The 20,258-nt window shown below is 46.7% G+C and overlaps 1 protein-coding gene and 1 non-coding gene across 12 annotated transcripts in view; both read left to right on the top strand.

Annotated features, from left to right (window-relative positions):
• Nucleotides 1-19,913, top strand: part of RBM6 (RNA binding motif protein 6) — a 104,158-nt gene extending 84,245 nt beyond the window's left edge. For 10 of the 11 annotated variants that reach the window (XM_066245334.1, XM_066245341.1, XM_066245338.1 and 7 more), the window contains 13 exons: nucleotides 1,432-1,713; nucleotides 2,266-2,426; nucleotides 4,017-4,114; nucleotides 5,121-5,163; nucleotides 5,307-5,388; nucleotides 5,641-5,726; nucleotides 7,092-7,238; nucleotides 8,536-8,631; nucleotides 9,765-10,022; nucleotides 12,757-12,831; nucleotides 14,727-14,824; nucleotides 18,384-18,513; nucleotides 19,675-19,913. In XM_066245334.1, coding sequence (XP_066101431.1) covers nucleotides 1,432-1,713; nucleotides 2,266-2,426; nucleotides 4,017-4,114; nucleotides 5,121-5,163; nucleotides 5,307-5,388; nucleotides 5,641-5,726; nucleotides 7,092-7,238; nucleotides 8,536-8,631; nucleotides 9,765-10,022; nucleotides 12,757-12,831; nucleotides 14,727-14,824; nucleotides 18,384-18,513; nucleotides 19,675-19,800 — 1,682 coding nt within the window. In that variant the 3' untranslated portion in view covers nucleotides 19,801-19,913. Of the gene's footprint in view, nucleotides 1-1,431; nucleotides 1,714-2,265; nucleotides 2,427-4,016; nucleotides 4,115-5,120; nucleotides 5,164-5,306; nucleotides 5,389-5,640; nucleotides 5,727-7,091; nucleotides 7,239-8,535; nucleotides 8,632-9,764; nucleotides 10,023-12,756; nucleotides 12,832-14,726; nucleotides 14,825-15,834; nucleotides 16,037-18,383; nucleotides 18,514-19,674 lie in introns of those variants that run through there. The other variant, XM_066245342.1, reaches the window with a different exon arrangement.
• Nucleotides 14,048-14,203, top strand: LOC136314875 (U1 spliceosomal RNA). Its single transcript, XR_010727445.1, has one exon. It is a non-coding gene; the product is annotated as a U1 spliceosomal RNA (small nuclear RNA).
• Nucleotides 19,914-20,258: the final 345 nt, after the last annotated feature.

Here is a 20,258-nt window from a genome sequence, read left to right as displayed (position 1 = left end):
ACATGGCATTAATCCATGTAACATTCCCCCCTACACACTTCTTTAACGTTGCCGGGAATCATTTACTATTATTTTCTCATTTACACTCTATGTAAACATTTCGGGGTCTTCAATAGAAGAACATTTGTTGAAGTAACAGAAAATATAAGCAAGAGGAAACAATCAGGATTGAGGGCATTTGTTATTTTATAGAGCAATAACTCTACCAGCTTCTCAGTCACTTGACTTTGAAGTAAATTTTTCCAGAGAACCTTTAGCTAGACATCCTTAAAGATACTGTCGAAGGCATCCATAACCACAGTCCTGTAGCAATGGCTGTTATGCATGTGTTCCTGATGTTATCCCTTGAGGAAAGCTAGGCGTGACAGTGAAATGCGGTCTTGTGCAGGACCCAGGGAGCCTCCCGAACAGCCTGCCAGCTCTATGGCTGGGATGTAGTATGCCTACAGAGAATTTCTTAGCTGGGTTTATGGCCTGTAGTATGGATTCTACTCTAGCTAAGGCTGTGGGAAAGGCGTGAAAATCTTTGGAGAACGCATGCTCTAGAGACCAAACCAACATATGGGAAGGTGAGTAAATTACTGAGGTTTTTATGACTTCAGATTAGGCAAAATTATGTATTTTCTCTCAAGAAAGACTACTTTCTCAGTCTAACAGATGGTTTATGGAAACCCTTGGGTATCATACCACTAGGATGGCTGAGATGACTATAATCTGTAAGCATAGAACTTACAGGGTGCCCGTTGCTGCTACTAATCTCTATGTTGCTCTCAAAGAATGTCTCCTTTTGATCCACTTGGCTTTCTGTGGAACACCCCCCCTCCCAACAATTAGTAACAAAAATATGCCCGTAACTAGCTGGACAGATTATTCTCCTGTAGAAAGAGATTTGCAATGAATCGTTTTGGATGACTTGAGCCTGTTATAATTATTTGTGTATAAATGAGCTGTGTGCAAATAACTCTTTTCTTAGCTTTGCCAGAGATAGGGGGCCTGTGGTCTTAGAGAATTTGAGACAACTGTCCTTGTGTTGTCACCCTATGAGAAGTGAGTCTCTTAGACATGTATTAGAGACATATGACTTATATAGCAAGGGTCATATTTTTGGTAATTTTGTCCCGGAATCTGTTCTTATTGGTTATAATAGTCAGGTCCAGGGTCTCGTGAAGGATTTCTTATATTTAAATGTTTGGGAAGTGAAAGAATACTTATAATATTAAAATTTTTAGTTACTTGGATAATTTTCTCTGTGAACTATTTCATGTGCTGGCTCATTAGCTTTGCCTGTAATCAGTTGGGGAACTCCTTTGTAGGTACTTCTGAGACTATAAAAGCATTGCAATGTCAATATTTTATGGCAGATAAGGAGGAATCACAGCAGTAGTGTTTTTTGTATAAAACCTGCTAGAGATTCTGTTTCTGTTTTTCTAGTGACAGAGGCCAAGCAAGAATTAATAACTTACCCTCAGCCTCAGAAAACATCCATATCAGCACCATCAGAAAAACAACCCAACCAGCCCCCAAGGTCCACTGATAAGGAACCTGATCTCAAGAAGCGTGAAGAAGGCCAAGAACCATGCTTGGGGCATCAAAAGAGAGAAGCAGAAAGGTATCCGCCTCCTTCTCGAAGGGAAGGGCTCAGCTTCCGAAGAGACCGAGAAAAGGAGCCGTGGTCTGGGGAGACACGCCAGGATGGGGAGAGCAAAAGTAAAAGTAAGTAGTGTGCCCTGCCGGTCAGGGCACATGCGGGAGCGACCAGGGAATGCGCGACTCAGTAGAGCAACAAATGAATGCTTCTCTCTCTCTCTCTCTCTTTCTCTCTCTTCCTCTCTCTCTGTCTCTTTCATTAATCAATAAATAAAATGTTTTAAAAAAGAAGTGAGTGGTTTGTTGGGACATGTTCCAGACTGACCACTGCGATGGGAGCATAGCTGGCCCGTGTTGTGGCTAGGGACCGCCGCTTCCCAACCCTCATAAAACTGCTCGGCGGCTCAGCTCGATCTCAGAGGTTTCTGCTCTTTCTGGGCCTTGCTGTGCTCGTTGAAGGAATCCTTGTCCTCCAAATAGCAAGTTGCTATTCAAGTGCAGCAAGGCTTAATTTTAGATTTCTAAGTATTGTGAAGAAAAGTAGGAGGTGTTTATTTGACTAGCATTTTGTTATAGAACCAGCCTCACTAGAGCAAGTAGCATCTGCAGTGATCTGCAGTTACAAAAAGACATTCAGGCTCTGGGACTTCAGAGATTAACCGTGCTTGGTTTGTTCAGCGATCATGCTCAAACGCATCTATCGTTCTACGCCGCGTGAGGTGATTGTGGAAGTGCTGGAGCCCTACGTCCGCCTGAGTACCTCCAACGTCCGCATCATCAAGAACAGAACCGGCCCCATGGGCCACACCTATGGCTTCATTGACCTGGACTCCCACGCGGTGAGTTTCTTCCACCTCATAGTGGCCTAGGGACAGCTGGCTACAGAAACCTCCAGAAGGTTGAAGGGCTTCTTTATCCATGGGATTCACGCGCTACCTGGTATTGTAACCCCTCTTATTCTTTCCTTTGGGTTTAATGTTCATTACCGAAGTAAGTGCCCTTAAAAATTAGAGTTCTTGAGTGGTTTTCCAAGTCTACTTTTGTCTTGTGGCATTTACAATTTACAGTTAAAATAATGAGAGCTCAGTCACTTGTGAAGAGTCTGAGTACTGAGCCCTTTAGGAGTTTTGTGAATTTTCAGATTTCTCAAACTTGTTTGGCCCAACCATAGATGGTTTTATACTTGATGTTAACAGGACACTTCCTCTTTTTTCTGAGAATGTTGCCTTTATTAATTTTTGTGGCTTTACTTTTTAACTGGGGGGCCTTTTTCTATGGAAGTAACATGAAGAGAGTAATAAAAATCATTGGTACTTCTTAGATTTCACACTGAAAAGTCACAAGGGACTTTGTAAACTGGGTCTGATGCGAGGACAGTAGAAGCCTAAAAGAAAAGGACTTGAATCTCTGAAATTTATACCAGAAACTGACCAAAAACAAAGAGCAGAATCATGAATCTGAGTTCATTATGCTGTCTTCTTTTCCAAAACAAACCTTAAATCTGTGTAATTCAGAAAAAGGGATGCTTATCACAATAAAATATTTTCCAATTAGAAAAGAAACAGAGACTACTCTGACCACTCCGATCAACCCTTCATTGAAAGGTGGTTGTTTCTGGCTCACCAGCTTGAGCATGGGGTCGCTGGCTTGAGCAAGGGATCACTGACTCAGCTCAAGCTCTCCCACCCCCCCTGTCAAGGCACATATGAGAAGCAATCAATGAACAACTAAGGTGCCGCAACAATGAGTTGATGCTTCTCATCTCTCTTCCTCCCTATCTCTCTCTCACAAAAAAAGAAGTGCCTGTTTTTGCCAGTGTTATTTGTCCTATTCCAGTTATGACTAGAACATAATATTTAGTAATATTTTTTCTTTTGAAAAGGAAAATCTGCCTGACCTGTGGTGGCACAGTGGATAAAGTGTTGACCTGGAATGCTGAGGTCACTGGTTCAAAACCCTGGGCTTGCTGAGTCAAGGCACATATGGGAGATGATGCTTCCTGCTCCTCCCTGCTTCTCTCTCTTTCCACACTTTCCCTCTCCCCTTTCTTCTCTAAAACAAATAAAAATCTTAAAAAGAAAAGAAAGAGCCTGACCAGGCGTTGGCCCAGTGGATTGAGTGTCGGACTGGGATATAAAGGACCCAGGTTCAAAACCCTGAGGTCGCTGGCTTGTGCCCAAAGGTTGCTGGCTTGAGCAAGGGGTCACTTGCTCTGCTGGAACCTCCTGATCAAGGCACTTATGAGAAAGCAATCAATGAACAACTAAGGAGCTACAGTGAAGAATTGATGCTTCTCATCTCTCTCCCTTCCTGTCTGTCTCTGTCACGAAAAAAAAGAAGAAAAAAGAAAGGAAAATCCTTGTTCAGGTCTCTTTCAGAGGACACGGCCTTTTCTCTTTTTGGGTTCATGCGTGTCTTTGGTTCCCCAGGAAGCTCTTCGCGTAGTGAAGATCTTGCAGAACCTTGACCCACCATTTAGCATTGATGGGAAGATGGTAGCTGTGAATCTGGCCACTGGAAAACAAAGGTAAGGCACAGGGGCGGGGTCCTTTGTGCTGCCTCCACTCAAGGTTTTGGGAGGAAACTTCTCTTCCCGGTTGGAGAGGCAGAGGTAGTAAGACGTGATGCCTGCCCTTGTGTGTTTTCTTTTTCTGAAGCTTGCTTTGTTCTGACTCCAGGTTTTTTCCCCTTAAATGTAAGTACTAGGTACTTTAGTCCTTTCCTTGTTGACTGCCTGGTATCTTAAGGTCCCACAGTGATGCTACACTCTTGGATATGCAGAAAAATCTTGATACAGCCTTGCCACTTGCAATTCTAAGAAAATACTGTCCTGACTTCCCACTTTCCTGACCTTCAGGCCCTCATAGCACTAGGAGATCTAATTCCTCTTTACTCCTTCACTCACTGTGGCCCAGGAGTGGTAACTGGGAAATGGCTGCATCAGAAAGGCCAGCTTAGGCCTGAACAGGCGGTGGCGCAGTGGATAGAGCATCGGACTGGGATGTGGAGGACCCAGGTTCAAAACCCTGAGGTTGCCAGTTTGAGCGCGGGCTCATCTGGTTTGAGCAAGGCTCACCAGCTTGAACCCAAGGTCACTGGCTTAAGCGGGGGGGTCACTCAGTCTGCTATAGCCCCCCCGGTCAGGGCACATATGAAAAAACAGTCACTGAGAAACTAAGGTACCACAATGAAGAATTGATGCTTCTCATCTCTCTCCCTTCCAGTCTGTCTGTTTCTCTCTCTGTCTCTGTCACACACAAAAAAAGAAAGAAAGAAAGGCCAGCTTCTAGGGATGGAGACCATTTGCTTCTTGCACTCTCAACTCAATTGCTGTTTTGCTCCAACAGATGGCTCTGTAGAAGGCCCACTGCTCCTCCACTCAAGAGTCTGCGCCCCAGGCCTGCTCACTGTGGGGTTGGTTCCCTTCCCTGAAAAATAGGGGGAAAAGAGATTCTTGGCCAATCTATAGGTTTAGACACTTCTCAAGTAACATTTGGTAGCAGGCGCCTGACATGTTGTATTGTTTGTTGCAGAAATGATTCTGGGGACCATTCTGACCACATGCACTATCATCAGGTAGGCTTCAGCGGTTCGGGAGGAGTGCTCTGTTAAAGCCCTGAAGTGACTGGACTAGTGATTGTGAATTCTTTCCAGTGGGTGACTGTTAAGGTCAATGGCTATCGGAAGTTCCACTATCTTAACTTGCCTTTCTGTGATAGGGTAAAAAATATTTCCGAGATAGGAGGGGAGGCAGCAGAAATTCAGACTGGTCTTCAGATTCAAATCGACAAGGACAACAGTGTGAGTGAAAGTTTTATTTATATCGTGTGGTTTTGTTTTGTTTTGTTTTATTTTGTGTTTGGCTTGACTACTCATTAATTAAAATCTTTGTGGTCACAATGTTGGCAAGAGAAGTGCTCATTCAGAGAAAGCGCCACCTGCGGGTTCTGCTGCTGTTTAGGTTGGCCAGCCTCATCTCGGGCTGTTCTTGGTGAGTCCCCAGCAAGGGCTTCATTGGCAGGGACTGACTGCCTCTCGTTTGATTCCCTGTAGCATCATCTGACTGCTACATATATGACTCTGCTACTGGCTACTATTATGACCCCTTGGCGGGAACTTACTATGACCCCAACACCCAGGTGAGTTTTTGGCTTTGTTTACTTTGTCAGTGATTCTTTTGAGAAGAGTACCTATTGTTTGTTGCTTTGAAGATTTTATCCCCTGGATTCTCTGATTGCTCATTACATGATAAGTTGGAAAAGTTTAAATCTATAGAAACTGAGTATTTCTTCATTCCAGGCAGCTGCTTTGGCTATCTGTACTTCATGTCTAGTCTGATGTTTTAAAAAGTTCAGATTTTGCCTGACCTGTGATGGCACAGTGGTGTCGACCTGGGATGCTAAGGTCCCAGGTTCAAGCCCCAAGGTCGCCAGCTCGAGTGCGGGCTCATGACTTAAGTGCGGGCTCACCAGCTTGAGTGGTGAGGTCAGTGGCTTGAACATGAATCATGGACATGACCCCATAGTCACTGGCTTGAGCCCAAGGTCGTTGGCTTGAGCAAGAGGTCACTGGCTTGGCTGGAGCCCTCTCATCTTTCTCCCTTCTTCTCTCTGTGTGTGTCTCTCTCTGTCTCTTACTTTAAAAAAAAAAAGCCTGACCTGTGGTGGCACAGTGGATAAACTATCGACCTGGAACGCTGAGGTCGCTGGTTTGAAACCCTGGGTTTGTCTGGTCAAGGCATATATGGGAGTTGATGCTTCCTGCTCCTCCCCCCTTTCTCTCTCTCTCTCTCCCTCTCTCCTCTCTAAAATGAATAAATAGAAAAAAAATAATTAAAAAAAAAAAGTCCAGATCGTCTATTGAGTTGTATTTATTCAGGTGGATTTGAAAGGTGCTGACCGTTATATTAACTGTTGCCTATGTGGAAAATCAATGCCTTGTGACATTACAGGTGAGAACAGAGCTGGTCTTGAAAAAAGGTCCAGTGACTTGCCTGGATGTGTCCTGGGCCCTGGAGTGGGTTTTTGATTGTTTGATGTGGTCCTTCTTAGACTTAGGGGTAAGAGAACTGTTTTTTAATTTTTTTTTTTTTTTTTTTGGCAGAGACAGAGAGAGGGACAGATAGGGACAGACAGACAGGAAGGGAGAGAGATGAGAAACATCGATTCTTCGTTGCGGTTCCTTAGTTGTTAATTGATTGATTTCTCATATGTGCCTTGACCACCGGGGCTACAGCAGACTGAGTGACCCCTTGCTCGAGCCAGCGACCTTGGGCTCAAGCTGGTGAGCCTTGCTCAAACCAGATGAGCCCGCGCTCAAGTTGGCGACCTTGGGGTCTCGAACCTGGGTCCTTCCGCATCCCAGTTCGACGATCTATCCACTGTGGCCACCGCCTGGTCAGGCGAGAACTGTTCTTTCCCCCAGAAAGGAACTATGTTCCTTAGACCTGGATCTACAGAAAAAGAAATATTCTGTAGACTTAACTGTTTCCAACTGTATTGCAGCAAGAAGTCTATGTGCCCCAGGACCCTGGCTCACCCGAGGAAGAAGAGAGCAAGGAAAAGAAACCACCCAATCAGGGAAAGTCAAGTAACAAGAAGGAAACATCTAAAAGGGATGGCAAGGAGAAGAAAGACCGAGGAGTGACAAGGGTGAGGGAATTTGTGACCTGCTGTCTATTTAGTGTGTAATTACAGACAAAAATAAAGGGATCCCAGCAAAGGATGTCTGGGTTTGAGGTGTCAAGTTCAGGCAGTCCCTTTGCCTCTTCCCAGTGCGGAACCCATGGGTGGTGGGACACAGTGACTCAGCTCGAACGCCAGCACCCAGCTCTGCCTCCTCCCTTCCGTTCTCAGTGTGTGACTCTGTGTCCACAGTCCTACAGGTGTGAGTATAGCGGAGGACGCTATTTCCTGTTCTTTATTCACTTTCTGTTTGATCGTATTCTTCCATGTTTCTGTAATACTTTAAAATTGTTATTTTAATGCCTTTTAGGTGGAAGTGAACAGTAGAACTGTACTCTTGTTATGTTCATCGTTCTGGCGTCGTTTGTTTTTTCTTTCTAACCTTATACTGGTCATAATAGATAATATACAGCACTTAGCATTTTATTTCTCCTTTTAAATTATTTTCTTAGGATAAAATATTTTAAGCTTATTTATTTATGTATTTATGTATTTATTTATTTTTATTTTAGAGAGAGAGAGAAATATCAATTTGTTGCTCCAGCTACCTATGCATTCATTGGTTGATTCTTGTAGGTGCCAATGACTAGGGATCAAACCCGCAACCTGAGTATATCGGATGATGCTCTGACCCAGTGGCCCCCAACCTTTTTTGGGCCACGGACCGGTTTAATGTCAGAAAATATTTTCACTTACCGGCCTTTAGGGTGGAACGGATAAATGTATCACGTGACCGAGACAAGTGTCAAGAGTGAGTCTTAGACGGATGTAACAGAGGGAATCTGGTCATTTTTTAAAAATAAAACATCGTTCAGACTTAAATATAAATAAAATGGAAATAATGTAAGTTATTTATTCTTTCTCTGCAGACCAGTACCGGTCCGCGGCCCAGGGGTTGGGGACCACTGCTCTAACCGAGTTACCTGGCTAGACCTTAAGATAAAATTTCAATATTAAAGCTAATGAACATTTTTGCATCACCTGGCATGAAATCAAATTATTTTATTTTCCAAAGAATTGTCAAACCATATTCTCAATCATTTCTAGAGTGAGGATATTAATGCCTATCTAGGAGGGTTATAATAAAGGCTGAAAAAGATAATGTGTATAAATGTCTCATCTGATTCCTGGCATATAGCAATCACTCAGTATATACTAAATGTTATATGTTTAAAGGTTTTCTGTTTGTTTTTAACTTTGAAATCATAACAACTCTTCACCTAACTTATGAGTATCATCTGGGAATTACTTTGGATTTTATCAGTTTCAGGAAGATGCTAGTGAGGAGATAGCCCCGCTAGAGGATGTCTTTAAGAAGCCCCTGCCTCCAATCGTGAAGAAGGAAGAGAGTCCTTCCCCGGTAAGGCTAAGCTGGTGCCCTGGGCCAGGGCTGGGGCTGGCCCAGTGGGAAAGGAAGTTCCAAGGCTGACGCCTCACTTTGATGTTGGTCCTTCAGCTCTCTGTGTCTCATGAACAAGTACAAGCCTGTGATACACTGTTTGCTAATAGGGATATAAAGAGATTCAGAGGCAGTTTTCTGTCCTCTTTCCCTCTAACCTGCCCCATTTCTGCCAGACCAGGGAATGCCTGGCCCTTTGTAAATTATCATCTTAGTCTTGTTAAATCTTCTCTTCTAAATGACCAAGGAAACCCATTTTTTCTGGCCCTGATATTTCCTGTTTCTTGGTGCTGCAGAAGAATCTCTTAGATGTAGAGTGGGTGCTTGGTCATTTTCCTAGTTTGCCTGTCTGGCCAGAATGAACAGTGCTAACAATGGTACCCATTTTTTAGACACCTTAAAGTGATGATCTCAATCTAATCACATGATTCAGATTAAATACGAATACATAATGGTAGTAACCTGCTTTATTTTTTACTTTTGGTTGCTCATAAGCAGGTGACCCTGCATCATTGCTTTCTAGTTTCCTAGAAGCTTCTGGTGAATACTCTGCCTGCTCTGCATTATTAACTCAGTTCATTGTGACACATCCATGCTGGCCTCCCTCTCCCTTTCCCTTTCCCTTGCTCAGAAGCCGCATCTGTTTACCTGCGTGCTGGCCTTCAGTTGCTTTTAGTCTGTCTCCTGATCCCTAGGGGTTACTACAGCTTTATAAAATTTCTCTTTCCTGTTATCCTTGGTCACAGTGACTTGGAGATGGTGGCTGTCTCTTCTTTGTAACTTATAACTTTGTGACTCTTTTTCTACATTTTTCTTCATCTCCCCTTCGTCGTCCTTCTCTCCACCATTCTGTTGCTAGAGTCACTTCTAAGGGAACTTCCTTGGTTTATATCCCAATGAGCAAAGGAGAAAAGTCACACTCTAACCATGTTGCCTCCATCTGGAAGATGAGCAGTGTGGTCAGTGCGCCGGTACTGAACACAGCTCATTATTCAGACTGAAAGAAGAAATGAGATACCCAGATCAGAATATCCAGAAGACAGCCCCAAAATATAGGTTGAGTTTGGTGTTAATCCCTGACGATCTTCTTCCAGCCAAAGGTGGTAAACCCTCTGATTGGCCTCCTGGGGGAATACGGAGGTGACAGTGACTATGAGGAGGAGGACGAGGAGGAGCAGCCCCCTCCACAGCCTCGCCCAGCGCAGCCCCCACAGAGGGAGGAGCTGACCAGGAAGGAGAACGAAGAAGACAAACTTACCGACTGGAACAAACTGGCCTGTCTGCTCTGCAGAAGGCAGTTTCCCAATAAAGAAGTTCTGATCAAACACCAGCAGCTCTCAGACCTGCACAAGGTATTAGGGGGAGGGGCCCTGACCTTTCAAGCTTTTGACTTCCACCATCGCTGAGCATTTCAGGGAATAAAAAAGCTTATTCTCTTCTTCTTCAGTCTGTGTCATCCCTAGTTCCTATACTTAAATCAGTCCTCTTTAAGAACAAGTTGCTTCTCCATGTTTTGTTCAGGAGTTGCTTTATATTAAAGCTGTGCCCACCTTCAAAAACCTCAGACCCAAGTCAAGCAGCGTGGCTGGGGCCCCAGACACTGAGCCTGTGCTCAGGATGGGAGGAGGTGTGAAGTAGGAGGCCCCCTTGCTGGGTCTTATTCAGACTCCTGTAGCAGATGCTGCGAGGGCAGGTGAGGGGATTGGACTTAGACTTTCTCTCAGTAGAAAACTCAGTCTACGTGGAGAAAAGCTGAGAAGCTCTGCTCTTGGTGATGGGCGCCCTCTTTTCTCAGCTGCCTCTGGAGGCCCTGCGAAGCTTCTAGGACTCTGGGGCGCCCTGACAGTCCCTGCAGCGACTGCTTCCCGACTCCCTCTGACCTTTTCAAATTCTGAGTCATCAGACTAACATTGAAGTTTCAGTTTGCAGATGAAAATGCCAATAAATGGCAAAAAGGATAAAAAGTAGTCAAGAAAGAGGAGCTGGAGGTCTGGTAACCCACTGACTGAACTGGCCCCGAGGCAGGAGAAAGTAGACTGGCACTTTTTCTTTCCTCAGCACAGTTCTTGTGTTCTGTGTGCCCGAGGGCACTGTGTGGTGGAACTGCTCTTACAGCAAGCAGTCTTCCTTCAGGGCCTTGGAGTTCCTTTTCATGTTTCTCTGGGGCTTGAAATTGAATAGTATCTGAAGATGGTGGGTGGTGGTCGTGGTGGTAGTAGGCAGAGCGTGTGGGCATCTGGTTTTCTTCACTGCTGTGCTCAGATTCCTCGTCCCCCAACACTCCTTTTTTTTTTATTTACTTATTTATTTAGAGGGAGAGGGAGAGTCAGGAAGGGAGAGAGGGTGAGAAGCATCAACTTGTAGTTTTACTTTAGTTGTACATTGTTTCTCATACATGCATTGACTAGGGCCAAGGCATTGTCACCTTGCTCGAGCCTGGGGCCTTGGGCTTTTCATGCCAGCGATCATTGGGTTCAAGCTGGTGAGCTTTCTGATCATGTGGACAATTTCCCTGTTCAAGAATAAGATGGCCTGACCTGTGGTGGCGCAGTGGATAAAGCTTTGACCTGGAAATGCTGAGGTCGCCGGTTTGAAACCCTGGGCTTGCCTGGTCAAGGCACATATGGGAGTTGATGCTTCCAGCTCCTCCCCACCTTCTTTCTCTGTCTCTCTCTCTCTCCCTCTCTGTCTCTCTCTCTCCCCTCTAAAATGAATAAATAAAATTTTAAAGAAAAAAATAAAATAAAAATAAAAGAATAAGTTGATTTGGATCATTTGTTTTTCCCAAATTGAGCTGTCTGAGAAGCCACTGCTTTCTCAAGAAGAGTGTGTAAATGTAAAGAAGCAAGGGATTCCAGGAGTTCCCAGTTGAGCTCCTGTCACATTAGGTGTGCCCTAGCCAGTGACTTCAGGGCTTCAAACTGGGGATCTTAGCCTTCCAGGTTGGCACTTCATCTACTGTGCCACCACTGGTCAGGTGCTTTTCCATAATTTTTATCTTAGGTAAAGAGATACAAACCAGATTTGTGTGTTTTAATTTTTAGATAGAAGTAAATTTTCCTCTTGTGCCATATCATGTAACTAATATGTGGGACAAGGCAGCATTAGAACCTAGGTTCCCAGGCCCTGGCTGGTTGGCTCACTATTAGAGCATCGTCCAGCATGTGAATGTCCCAGATTTGATTCCCAGTCAAGGCACACAGGAGAAGCAACCATCTGCTTCTCCACTTTCCTTCTCCCTTTCTCTCTTTCTCTCTTCCCTTCCCAGAGCCATGGCTTAGTTGGTTTGAGGACATCGGCCCTGGGCACTGAGGATGGCTCTGTGAAGCCTCCACCTCAGGTGTTAAAAATAGCTTAGTTGCAAGCATGGCCCCAGGTGGGCAGAGCATCGGCCCCAGACGGGGATTGCTGGGTAGATCCCAATTGGGGCACATACAGGATTCTATCTCTGTGTCTCCCCTTCTCTCACTTGGAAAAGAAGAAGAAAAATGAATGAATACATGAATGAGAATAGAAAAGAACCAGGGGCCCTGGCCGGTTGGCTCAGCAGTAGAGCGTCGGCCTGGCGTGCGGGGGACCCGGCTTCGATTCCCGGCCAGGGCACATAGGAGAAGCGCCCATTTGCTTCTCCACCCCCCCCCTCCTCTCTGTCTCTCTCTTCCCCTCTCGCAGCCAAGGCTCCATTGGAGCAAAGATGGCCCAGGTGCTGGGGATGGCTCCTTGGCCTCTGCCCCAGGCGCTAGAGTGGCTCTGGTCGCGGCAGAGCGACACCCCGGAGGGGCAGAGCATCGCCCCTGGTGGGCGTACTGGGTGGATCCCGGTCGGGCACATGCGGGAGTCTGTCTGACTGTCTCTCCCCGTTTCCAGCTTCAGAAAAATAAAAAAAAAAAAAAAAAAAAAAAGAACCTGGGTTCCCATTGCTGAGCCTAAAGTAAGATGAGTTAGGGATTGTTGCTTGCAGGAGAGATGTTCACTTAGGAGAGATGGTCAGTGAAAGGAGCTGCTATCTTGAAGCAGCTACTAGGAGAGGCTTGAAGGCATTTCCAGGACCTCTAGACCTATACTCAGAACTCTTTCTCTTCTCAGCAAAACCTGGAAATCCACCGGAAGATAAAACAGTCAGAGCAGGAGCTCGCCTATCTGGAGAGGAGGGAACGTGAGGTAAGCTTTAGACCTGTTACTGCCTTGGCTCTGCTTTCTGGTGGAGAATTTCTAGGGTGTGCTGAAAACAGAGGATGAAAAAGCCCTAAAACAGGGGTCAGGAACCTTTTTGGCTGAGAGAGCCATGAACGCCACATATTTAAAAATGTAATTCCATGAGAGCCATACAACGACTCGTGTACATTACACATTATCCAATAAAAATTTGGTGTTGTCCCGGAGGACAGCTGTGATTGGCTCCAGCCACCCGCAACCATGAACATGAGCGGTAGGGAATGAATGGATTGTAATACATGAGAATGTTTTATAGTTTTAAAGTTATTTATTTTTTTATTTTTATTTTTTTCAGAGACAGAGAGTCAGAGAGAAGGATAGATAGGGACAGACAGACAGGAACGGAGAGAGATGAGAAGCATCAATCAGTTTTTCTTTGCGACACCTTAGTTGTTTTGTTTTTTTTTAATTAATTTATTTACAGAGACAAAGTCAGAGAAAGAGATAGACAGGGACGGAGAGATGAGAAGCATCAGTCATTAGTTTTTCATTGCGCATTGCGACACCTTAATTGTTCATTGATTGCTTTCTCATATGTGCCTTGACCACGGGCCTTCAGCAGACTGTGTAACCCCTTGCTTGAGCCAGCGACCTTGGGTCCAAGCTGGTGAGGTTTTGCTCAAACTAGATGAGCCCGCACTCAAGCTGGCGACCTCGGGGTCTCGAACCTGGGTCCTCAGGATCCCAGCCCAATGCTCTATCCACTGCGCCACCGCCTGGTCAGGCAGCGACACCTTAGTTGTTTATTGATTGCTTTCTCATATGTGCCTTGACCATGGGGCTACAGCAGACCAAGTGACCCCTTGCTTGAGCTAGCTTGGGTCCAAGCTGGTGAGCTTTGCTCAAACCAGATGAGGCTGCGCTCAAGCTAGCTACCTCAGGGTCTCGAATCTAGGTCCTCTGCATCCCAGTCCAACGCACTATTCACTGCACCACCGCCTGGTCAGGCTAATGTTATTTTTTTTATTAAAGATTTGTCTGTGAGCCAGATGCAGCCATTAAAAGAACCACATCTGGCTCGCGAGCCATAGGTTCCCGACCCCTGCCCTAAAAGATGATGTATACATTTCTTAAAACTCAACAAATGACAATAAAACAGGTGTATTTTATTTATAAATGACACCTTAACAAAGTTGATATATTTTTAAAAGGTGGTACTAATATACTTACCTGGCAGGGGAGATACCATGATCACAAAGGTGGTTTTCCCAGGGCAAGGCTTATCCATTGCACTCCGGATGTGCTGACCCCTGTGATTTCCCCAAATGTGGGAAACTCGACTGCATAATTTGTGGTAGTGGGGGACTGCATTTGCTCAAGATTAAAATAAAAATAAATAAATAAAAGGTGGTACTAAGAGTCTCCAAGTAGATCAAATAAATAGCATTCATCTTTCTTGCTCAGCTTTTAAAATCCATGAAGCAATGTTGGATAGGGCTGCTGAAATCACATCTTTTACTGTTAAAGCTGCTAGGGGAGGTGGCTTCCTCTGAGAGCCAAATGGGCCTGCCACCCAGACCACACAGTTCACCGGACTCACCTACCCAGCCTCAGGCTGCTCCATCCCAGCACAGGTCTTAAGTAATGGTTTGGAATCTGCCTATAGTGGTCTATGGGGAAGCTTACTCTTCCCAATTGACCGTCTGGGAAGCCACTGCTTTCTCAGGAAGATGTGTGAAGGAGCTAGAGATTCCAGGAGTTCAGGGCTTCAAACCGGGGACCTTACTTAGCCTTCCAGTTGAACTCCTGTCACATTAGAAGAAATATCAGAAATAAAGTAAAGCATCTCCCCTTCTCCACCCCTTAGATAGAAATCTCAGATCTGTTCTGCTTACCAACAGGGCAAGTTTAAAGAAAAAGGAAACGATCGCAGAGAAAAGCTCCAATCTTTTGACTCTCCAGAAAGAAAACGAATTAAATACTCCAGAGAAACTGACAGGTAAGCCAGGAACTCTTGACTCAGCATAGGCCTCGAGCCCTAATGGAGAAACCTCCTCCTCCGCCTGTGCTGCTGCTTTCTGTCTCACGGACGTCCGGATGTCCAGAGCAGGCTCTGTGGACTTGCATGAGGGTCACCCAGCCTTTGACCACCTGTCTTTCCACAGGGAATATGTGTGTTTGCACAGAAGGTGGGCTGGCTGCTTAGCTGCTCAGAGCCAGTGCTGGCGTGGCGAATGAGTCACTCACTGGCTGGTGGGTAGAGATGTATGATCTCTAGCTTCCTGTGCTTGTCTGCAGGGAGCCAGTCTCCAGGTCGTGAGCGCAGTTACATGGAATTTGTTGCTAACCCATTGCACTGCAGATATTGCACTAAGTGCAAGGAATACTCAGGTGGGCAGGACGTATATTATCTTTGAGTGTGAACACAGAATAAAGGAGGCTCAGGGGATGCTACCTACCAGATGCAGAAATGTGCTGGAGACAGGAAGGCATTTCAATTGGAGGGAACTGTATACACCATCAATGAAAGAGAGGAGTTATGACCCATTTGGGAAGTTCTGAGTAGCTCGATGGCACTAAACACGGGACTGTGGTTGAATGACAGGAGATGAGGCTGGCCCAACGGCCAGAGGCCAGTTTGTGAAGCTCATAGTCCTTGAGTGCCATGCTAAGACCTTGTCTTCGGGTGGGGGAGGTTATAAAATGATTATAAGCAAGGCATTGATCTAGTTAGACTTGAGCAGATCTCTGTGCTAGTAAGTGAAAGAACTAGAAGCCAAGGTCACTTGTGTACCGCCTGGAAGGTAGAGGGCGGTGAGGACGAAGAACACCCTGCGCAGAGCCGGTGGGCTGTGGGCTGCGGCCTGGCACCTCAGCTTACTGCTTACAGCCCACAAATAAGAGGTTTCTTGCCTCCACTCTTTCCCCCCTCCATTGATTGAGAGAGGAAGGAGGAGAGGTAGAGAGAGAAACTTGTTTCACTTAGTTGTTCCATTTAATTGTATACAGTGCTCATTGATTGCTTCCTGTCCATGCCCTGATTGGGGAATGAATCTGCAACCTCGATGTGCCGGGATGGTGCTTCACTGGGCCGCCTGGCCAGGTCATAAGAAGTCATTTTTGAATTCATGTCTCTGTAACTGTATGTGTGTGTAACTGAAAAAGAAATATTCATGAAAAAAATACTTTCTTACTGTGTGCAATAAATAAACTGATATTTATATTCTAGTCTATTCTACTTGCATTTTTAAGAAGTGTTAAGGGGACCACTTAATCACTGTAACATCCCATTGGGCCACTCTGCAATCTGAACTATACTGGACCAGGACAAAGGTGCAGGGGACAGCCCGGAGGAGAATGGACACCTTTGCCCTGTGTCGGTTGTTCTTGGTGCAGAGCAGACCCTCCTCTGTTCCCCTTGCTCTCCATGCTACGTTCTTCTTGCTCTCCTCCGTCTCCTTTCCTGCTCTCCCCTTTCTGGGTGATTCCGGATACTTGCCCTCCTCCTCCGTCTCCTTTCCTACTCTCCCCTTTCTGCGTGATTGCGGATACTCGCTCTCCTCCTCCGTCTCCTTTCCTGCTCTCCCCTTTCTGGGTGATTCCGGATACTCTCTCTCCTCCTCCGTCTCCTTTCCTGCTCTCCCCTTTCTGGGTGATTCCGGATACTCGCTCTCTTCCTCCGTCTCCTTTCCTGCTCTCCCCTTTCTGCGTGATTCCGGACCTTCCCCAGGACTCCGCCCCCAGTGCCTTACTTACCCTGTTGACCTGCACTATCCAAGGCACCCACAGCCTCAGCCACCACTAAGTCTCCATTCTAAATCAGTTCTATTTCCCGAGCTCAAAATCACTGTTTTCACTTGACTCCTGGGTGTGTTCTCTTGGCCACCTCTCAGGCCCCTCACACTAAACAGTTACTTGATAACAGTATTCCACATTATACTCCAGTCCAGTTCTGTTCAACCTGCCATAGCCTGACCTGTGGTGGCACAGTGGATAAAGTGTCAACCTAGAACACTGAGGTCGCCGGTTCAGAATTCCAAGCATGCCTGGTCAAGGCACATACAGGAAGCAACTACTACAAGTTGATGCTTCCCACCTCTCCCCGCCCCCCTCTCGAAGAAAAAACAACAAAAACCCTGCTGTAGCCTGACCAGGCAGTGGCGCAGTAGATAGAGCGTCAGACTAAGATGCAGAGGACCCAGGTTTGAGACCTCAAGGTCGCCAGCTTGAGCGCAGGCTCATCTGGTTCGAGCAAAAGCTCACCAGCTTGGACCCAAGGTCACTGGCTCGAGCAATATATTAAAAAAAAACAGGCCCTGGCCAGTTGGCTCAGCGGTAGAGCGTCGGCCTGGCGTGCGGGGGACCCGGGTTCGATTCCCGGCCAGGGCACATAGGAGAAGCGCCCATTTGCTTCTCCGCCCCCACCCCCTCCTTCCTCTCTGTCTCTCTCTTCCCCTCCCGCAGCCAAGGCTCCATTGGAGCAAAGATGGCCCGGGCGCTGGGGATGGCTCCTTGGCCTCTGCCCCAGGCGCTAGAGTGGCTCTGGTGGTGATGCCCCGGAGGGGCAGAGCATCGCCCCCTGGTGGGCAGAGCGTTGCCCCTGGTGGGCATGCCGGGTGGATCCCGGTCAGGCGCGTACAGGAGTCTGTCTGACTGTCTCTCCCCGTTTCCAGCTTCAGAAAAGTACAAAAAAAAACAAAAAAAAACAACAACAACACCCTGCTGTATTCCTGTTTCAGCGTTGTAACATCACTGTGTCCTGATCTGCCTAGTCTGACTCAGTCTTCCTCCTCTATGCCCCAAGCATTAGTGGCCACGTCCCTGATTAAGCCTGGGTCTGCTACCTAGCTCACCTCCAAACCAGAATCCTAATCTCAACCTCTGCTCTTCAGTCTTCAGTCCATTCTCAACCCAGCACCAAAGTGACCTTTGTACGCAGACTTCTGCTCCTAAAACTCGTTTTTTTGTGGAGGGAGGCCTAGGTTTCAGAGACTTTCTTTGCTGAAGGATGAAGTCCAGAGTCCACACGTGATTTCGTGTGATGTTCAAGTATTTTCAGCCCAGCCCGCACGGCCTTTTTTCCGTTCCAGCCACCCCTCTCCCTGGCAGACCGTGTTCTTTTCACTACTCCCTGCTGTTGCTTTTCTCCCGTGCTTTTTTCCTAGCTCACAGACTCCTCATGTGTCCGACTCGGTTCAGATGTGCCATCCTGTTGGAATTTCCGTTCTCTTCGGTGATGGCCTTCACAGTGTGTGTTCCCCCTGCTGTATTTCAGGAGCAGGTAGCTGCTGTTGCCACCATGGCTGAGCTCTTCAGTGTGCCATGAGCAGCTGTTGACATATTATTATTCTCGTGTCCTTCCCTGTGAACAGGGTCAGCTCTTGGTCATCTCTGTATCCCCAGGAAAGAACCTGTCACGTGGATGGCAGACACTTGAAGATGTCATTAAATATTAATAAGAGGAGGCAAATCTTGAGTCAGGAGGACAAGTTTTTATTAGGCTCACAAACAGGTCACTTTGAAGGTGATGGTATCTAAGTTTGTCTGCTTTTTTGCAGTGATCGTAAATCTGTTGGTAAAGAAGGTATTGACAACAGCAGCAAAGGAGGCTGTGCCCAACAGGCTGCTGGTTGGAAGAAGGGAGCGGGCCTCGGATATGGCCATCCTGGACTGGCCTCGCCAGAAGAGGTGAAATGCTTTCCATCCCGTTGGGCCCGCAGGAACCTGGAATAGACATAACTTGCACTCTGTGGCCCCGAATAGACATAACTTGCACTCTGTGGCCCCGAGCTGTGTCGCTGCCTTTTAGCTGGGCTTTCTCCACTGTTGGCAGCTGAGGAGGCCCTCGGGCTTGGCTACTGGGCTGTAGCTAGCCATGCTTGCGTTCGCAGTCTGGTGGGGGGGGAAGGGGGGAGAGAGATTGGAATGGGGCTCATCTTACTCTTACAAGGGGTAAGAGGTGAGGCATTGTGGGAGTTAGGCAGTTTGAGACTGAAGCATCATTTGGTGAAGATTGGGGAACCTGCAGTCAGAGAAACAAAGGCGTCTCTGAGAGAATCTGTCATCAGGGGCTCTGATGGCTGAAATTTTTTTTTTTTTTTTTCATTTTTCCGAAGCTGGAAACGGGGAGGCAGTCAGACAGACTCCCGCATGCACCTGACCGGGATCCACCTGGCATGCCCACCAGGGGGCGATGTTCTGCCCTTCTGGGGCGTCGCTCTGTTGCATCCAGAGCTATTCTAGCGCCTGAGGCAGAGGCCACAGAGCCATCCCCAGCGCCCGGGCCATCTTTGCTCCAATGAAGCCTTGGCTGTGAGAGGGGAAGAGAGAGACAGAGAGGAAGGAGAGGGGGAGGGGTGGAGAAGCAGATGGGCGCTTCTCCTGTGTGCCCTGGCCGGGAATCGAACCTGGGACTCCTGCACGCCAGGCCGACGCTCTACCGCTGAGCTAACCAGCCAGGGCTGATGGCTGAAATTTGAGAAGCATGAAGTTAGTCCTGACTCCCAGGAAGAGTCTTGCCCCTCAGATTTCAGGAGGAGAAAAGAAGGTGATAAGAGGAAACACTGCCCATTTTGTTGACTTAGTCCCCTCTGAAATTGCCAACTATAGGAGACTGACTTCTTATATTTCTGGTGCTGCATTCTGTATCCTGAAATCATGGCATCATCGCCCTCCGCACTCATCTTGGGTGTTTGCTTATTAAACATCTAACAAATTTGCCTCTGTCCTGCTCCTTGCTCGTTCAGAAATGCTTGTATTCAAAGACCAGTGCCGAGGCTAATTTAATTCAAAGATCTGCCCAGAGGGGTGGCTGCAGAGCCCGCCTCATTGTTTGCCTTTCTTTTACAGACTGAAGGCCGAACAAGGGGGCCCAATGTGGGGGCTCCAGGGAAAACCAGCAAGAGACAGTCCAATGAGACTTACCGAGATGCTGTGCGAAGAGTCATGTTTGCACGATACAAAGAACTTGAGTAAAGAAGGGAGAAGTCCCATAAGACACAACCTCCTTGTTTTGTTTGTCCGTCTCTCCTTTTGTTTTGTTACTCTTGCTGCTAGAACTTTTTTAAATAAAACTTTTTTCAATGTGAGTTTTGGGGTTGTTACATTTTTCTCCCATAGCCGGGTGGGGCGGCGCTCATGATAGGCAGGACGGGCCTGGGTGCCAGCCTGGCCTGTGTGAGCTGATGCTGAAGGGAGAATGCTGAGTGAGCCCTGGAGGAACTGCCTGATCTCTGTGTGAATGACCGTGAACTCGGCCCTGTGTGAGTACTGTCAGACTTGAAAAATTATTTTTTTAATCTAATTAATGAAAATACCCTCTCGGCCCCAGCCGGTTAGCTTAGTCGATAAAAGTGTTGTCCTGAAATGTCAAGGTGGCAGGTTCAATCCCCAGTCAGGACACATATAGCAAGCAACCAACGAATGCATAACTG

This window comes from Saccopteryx bilineata, chromosome 10, assembly GCF_036850765.1.
Source record: "Saccopteryx bilineata isolate mSacBil1 chromosome 10, mSacBil1_pri_phased_curated, whole genome shotgun sequence".
Lineage (NCBI taxonomy): Eukaryota > Metazoa > Chordata > Mammalia > Chiroptera > Emballonuridae > Saccopteryx > Saccopteryx bilineata.
Note: the sequence above shows the minus strand (reverse complement) of the source record. Positions and strands in the feature narration are given on the sequence as shown.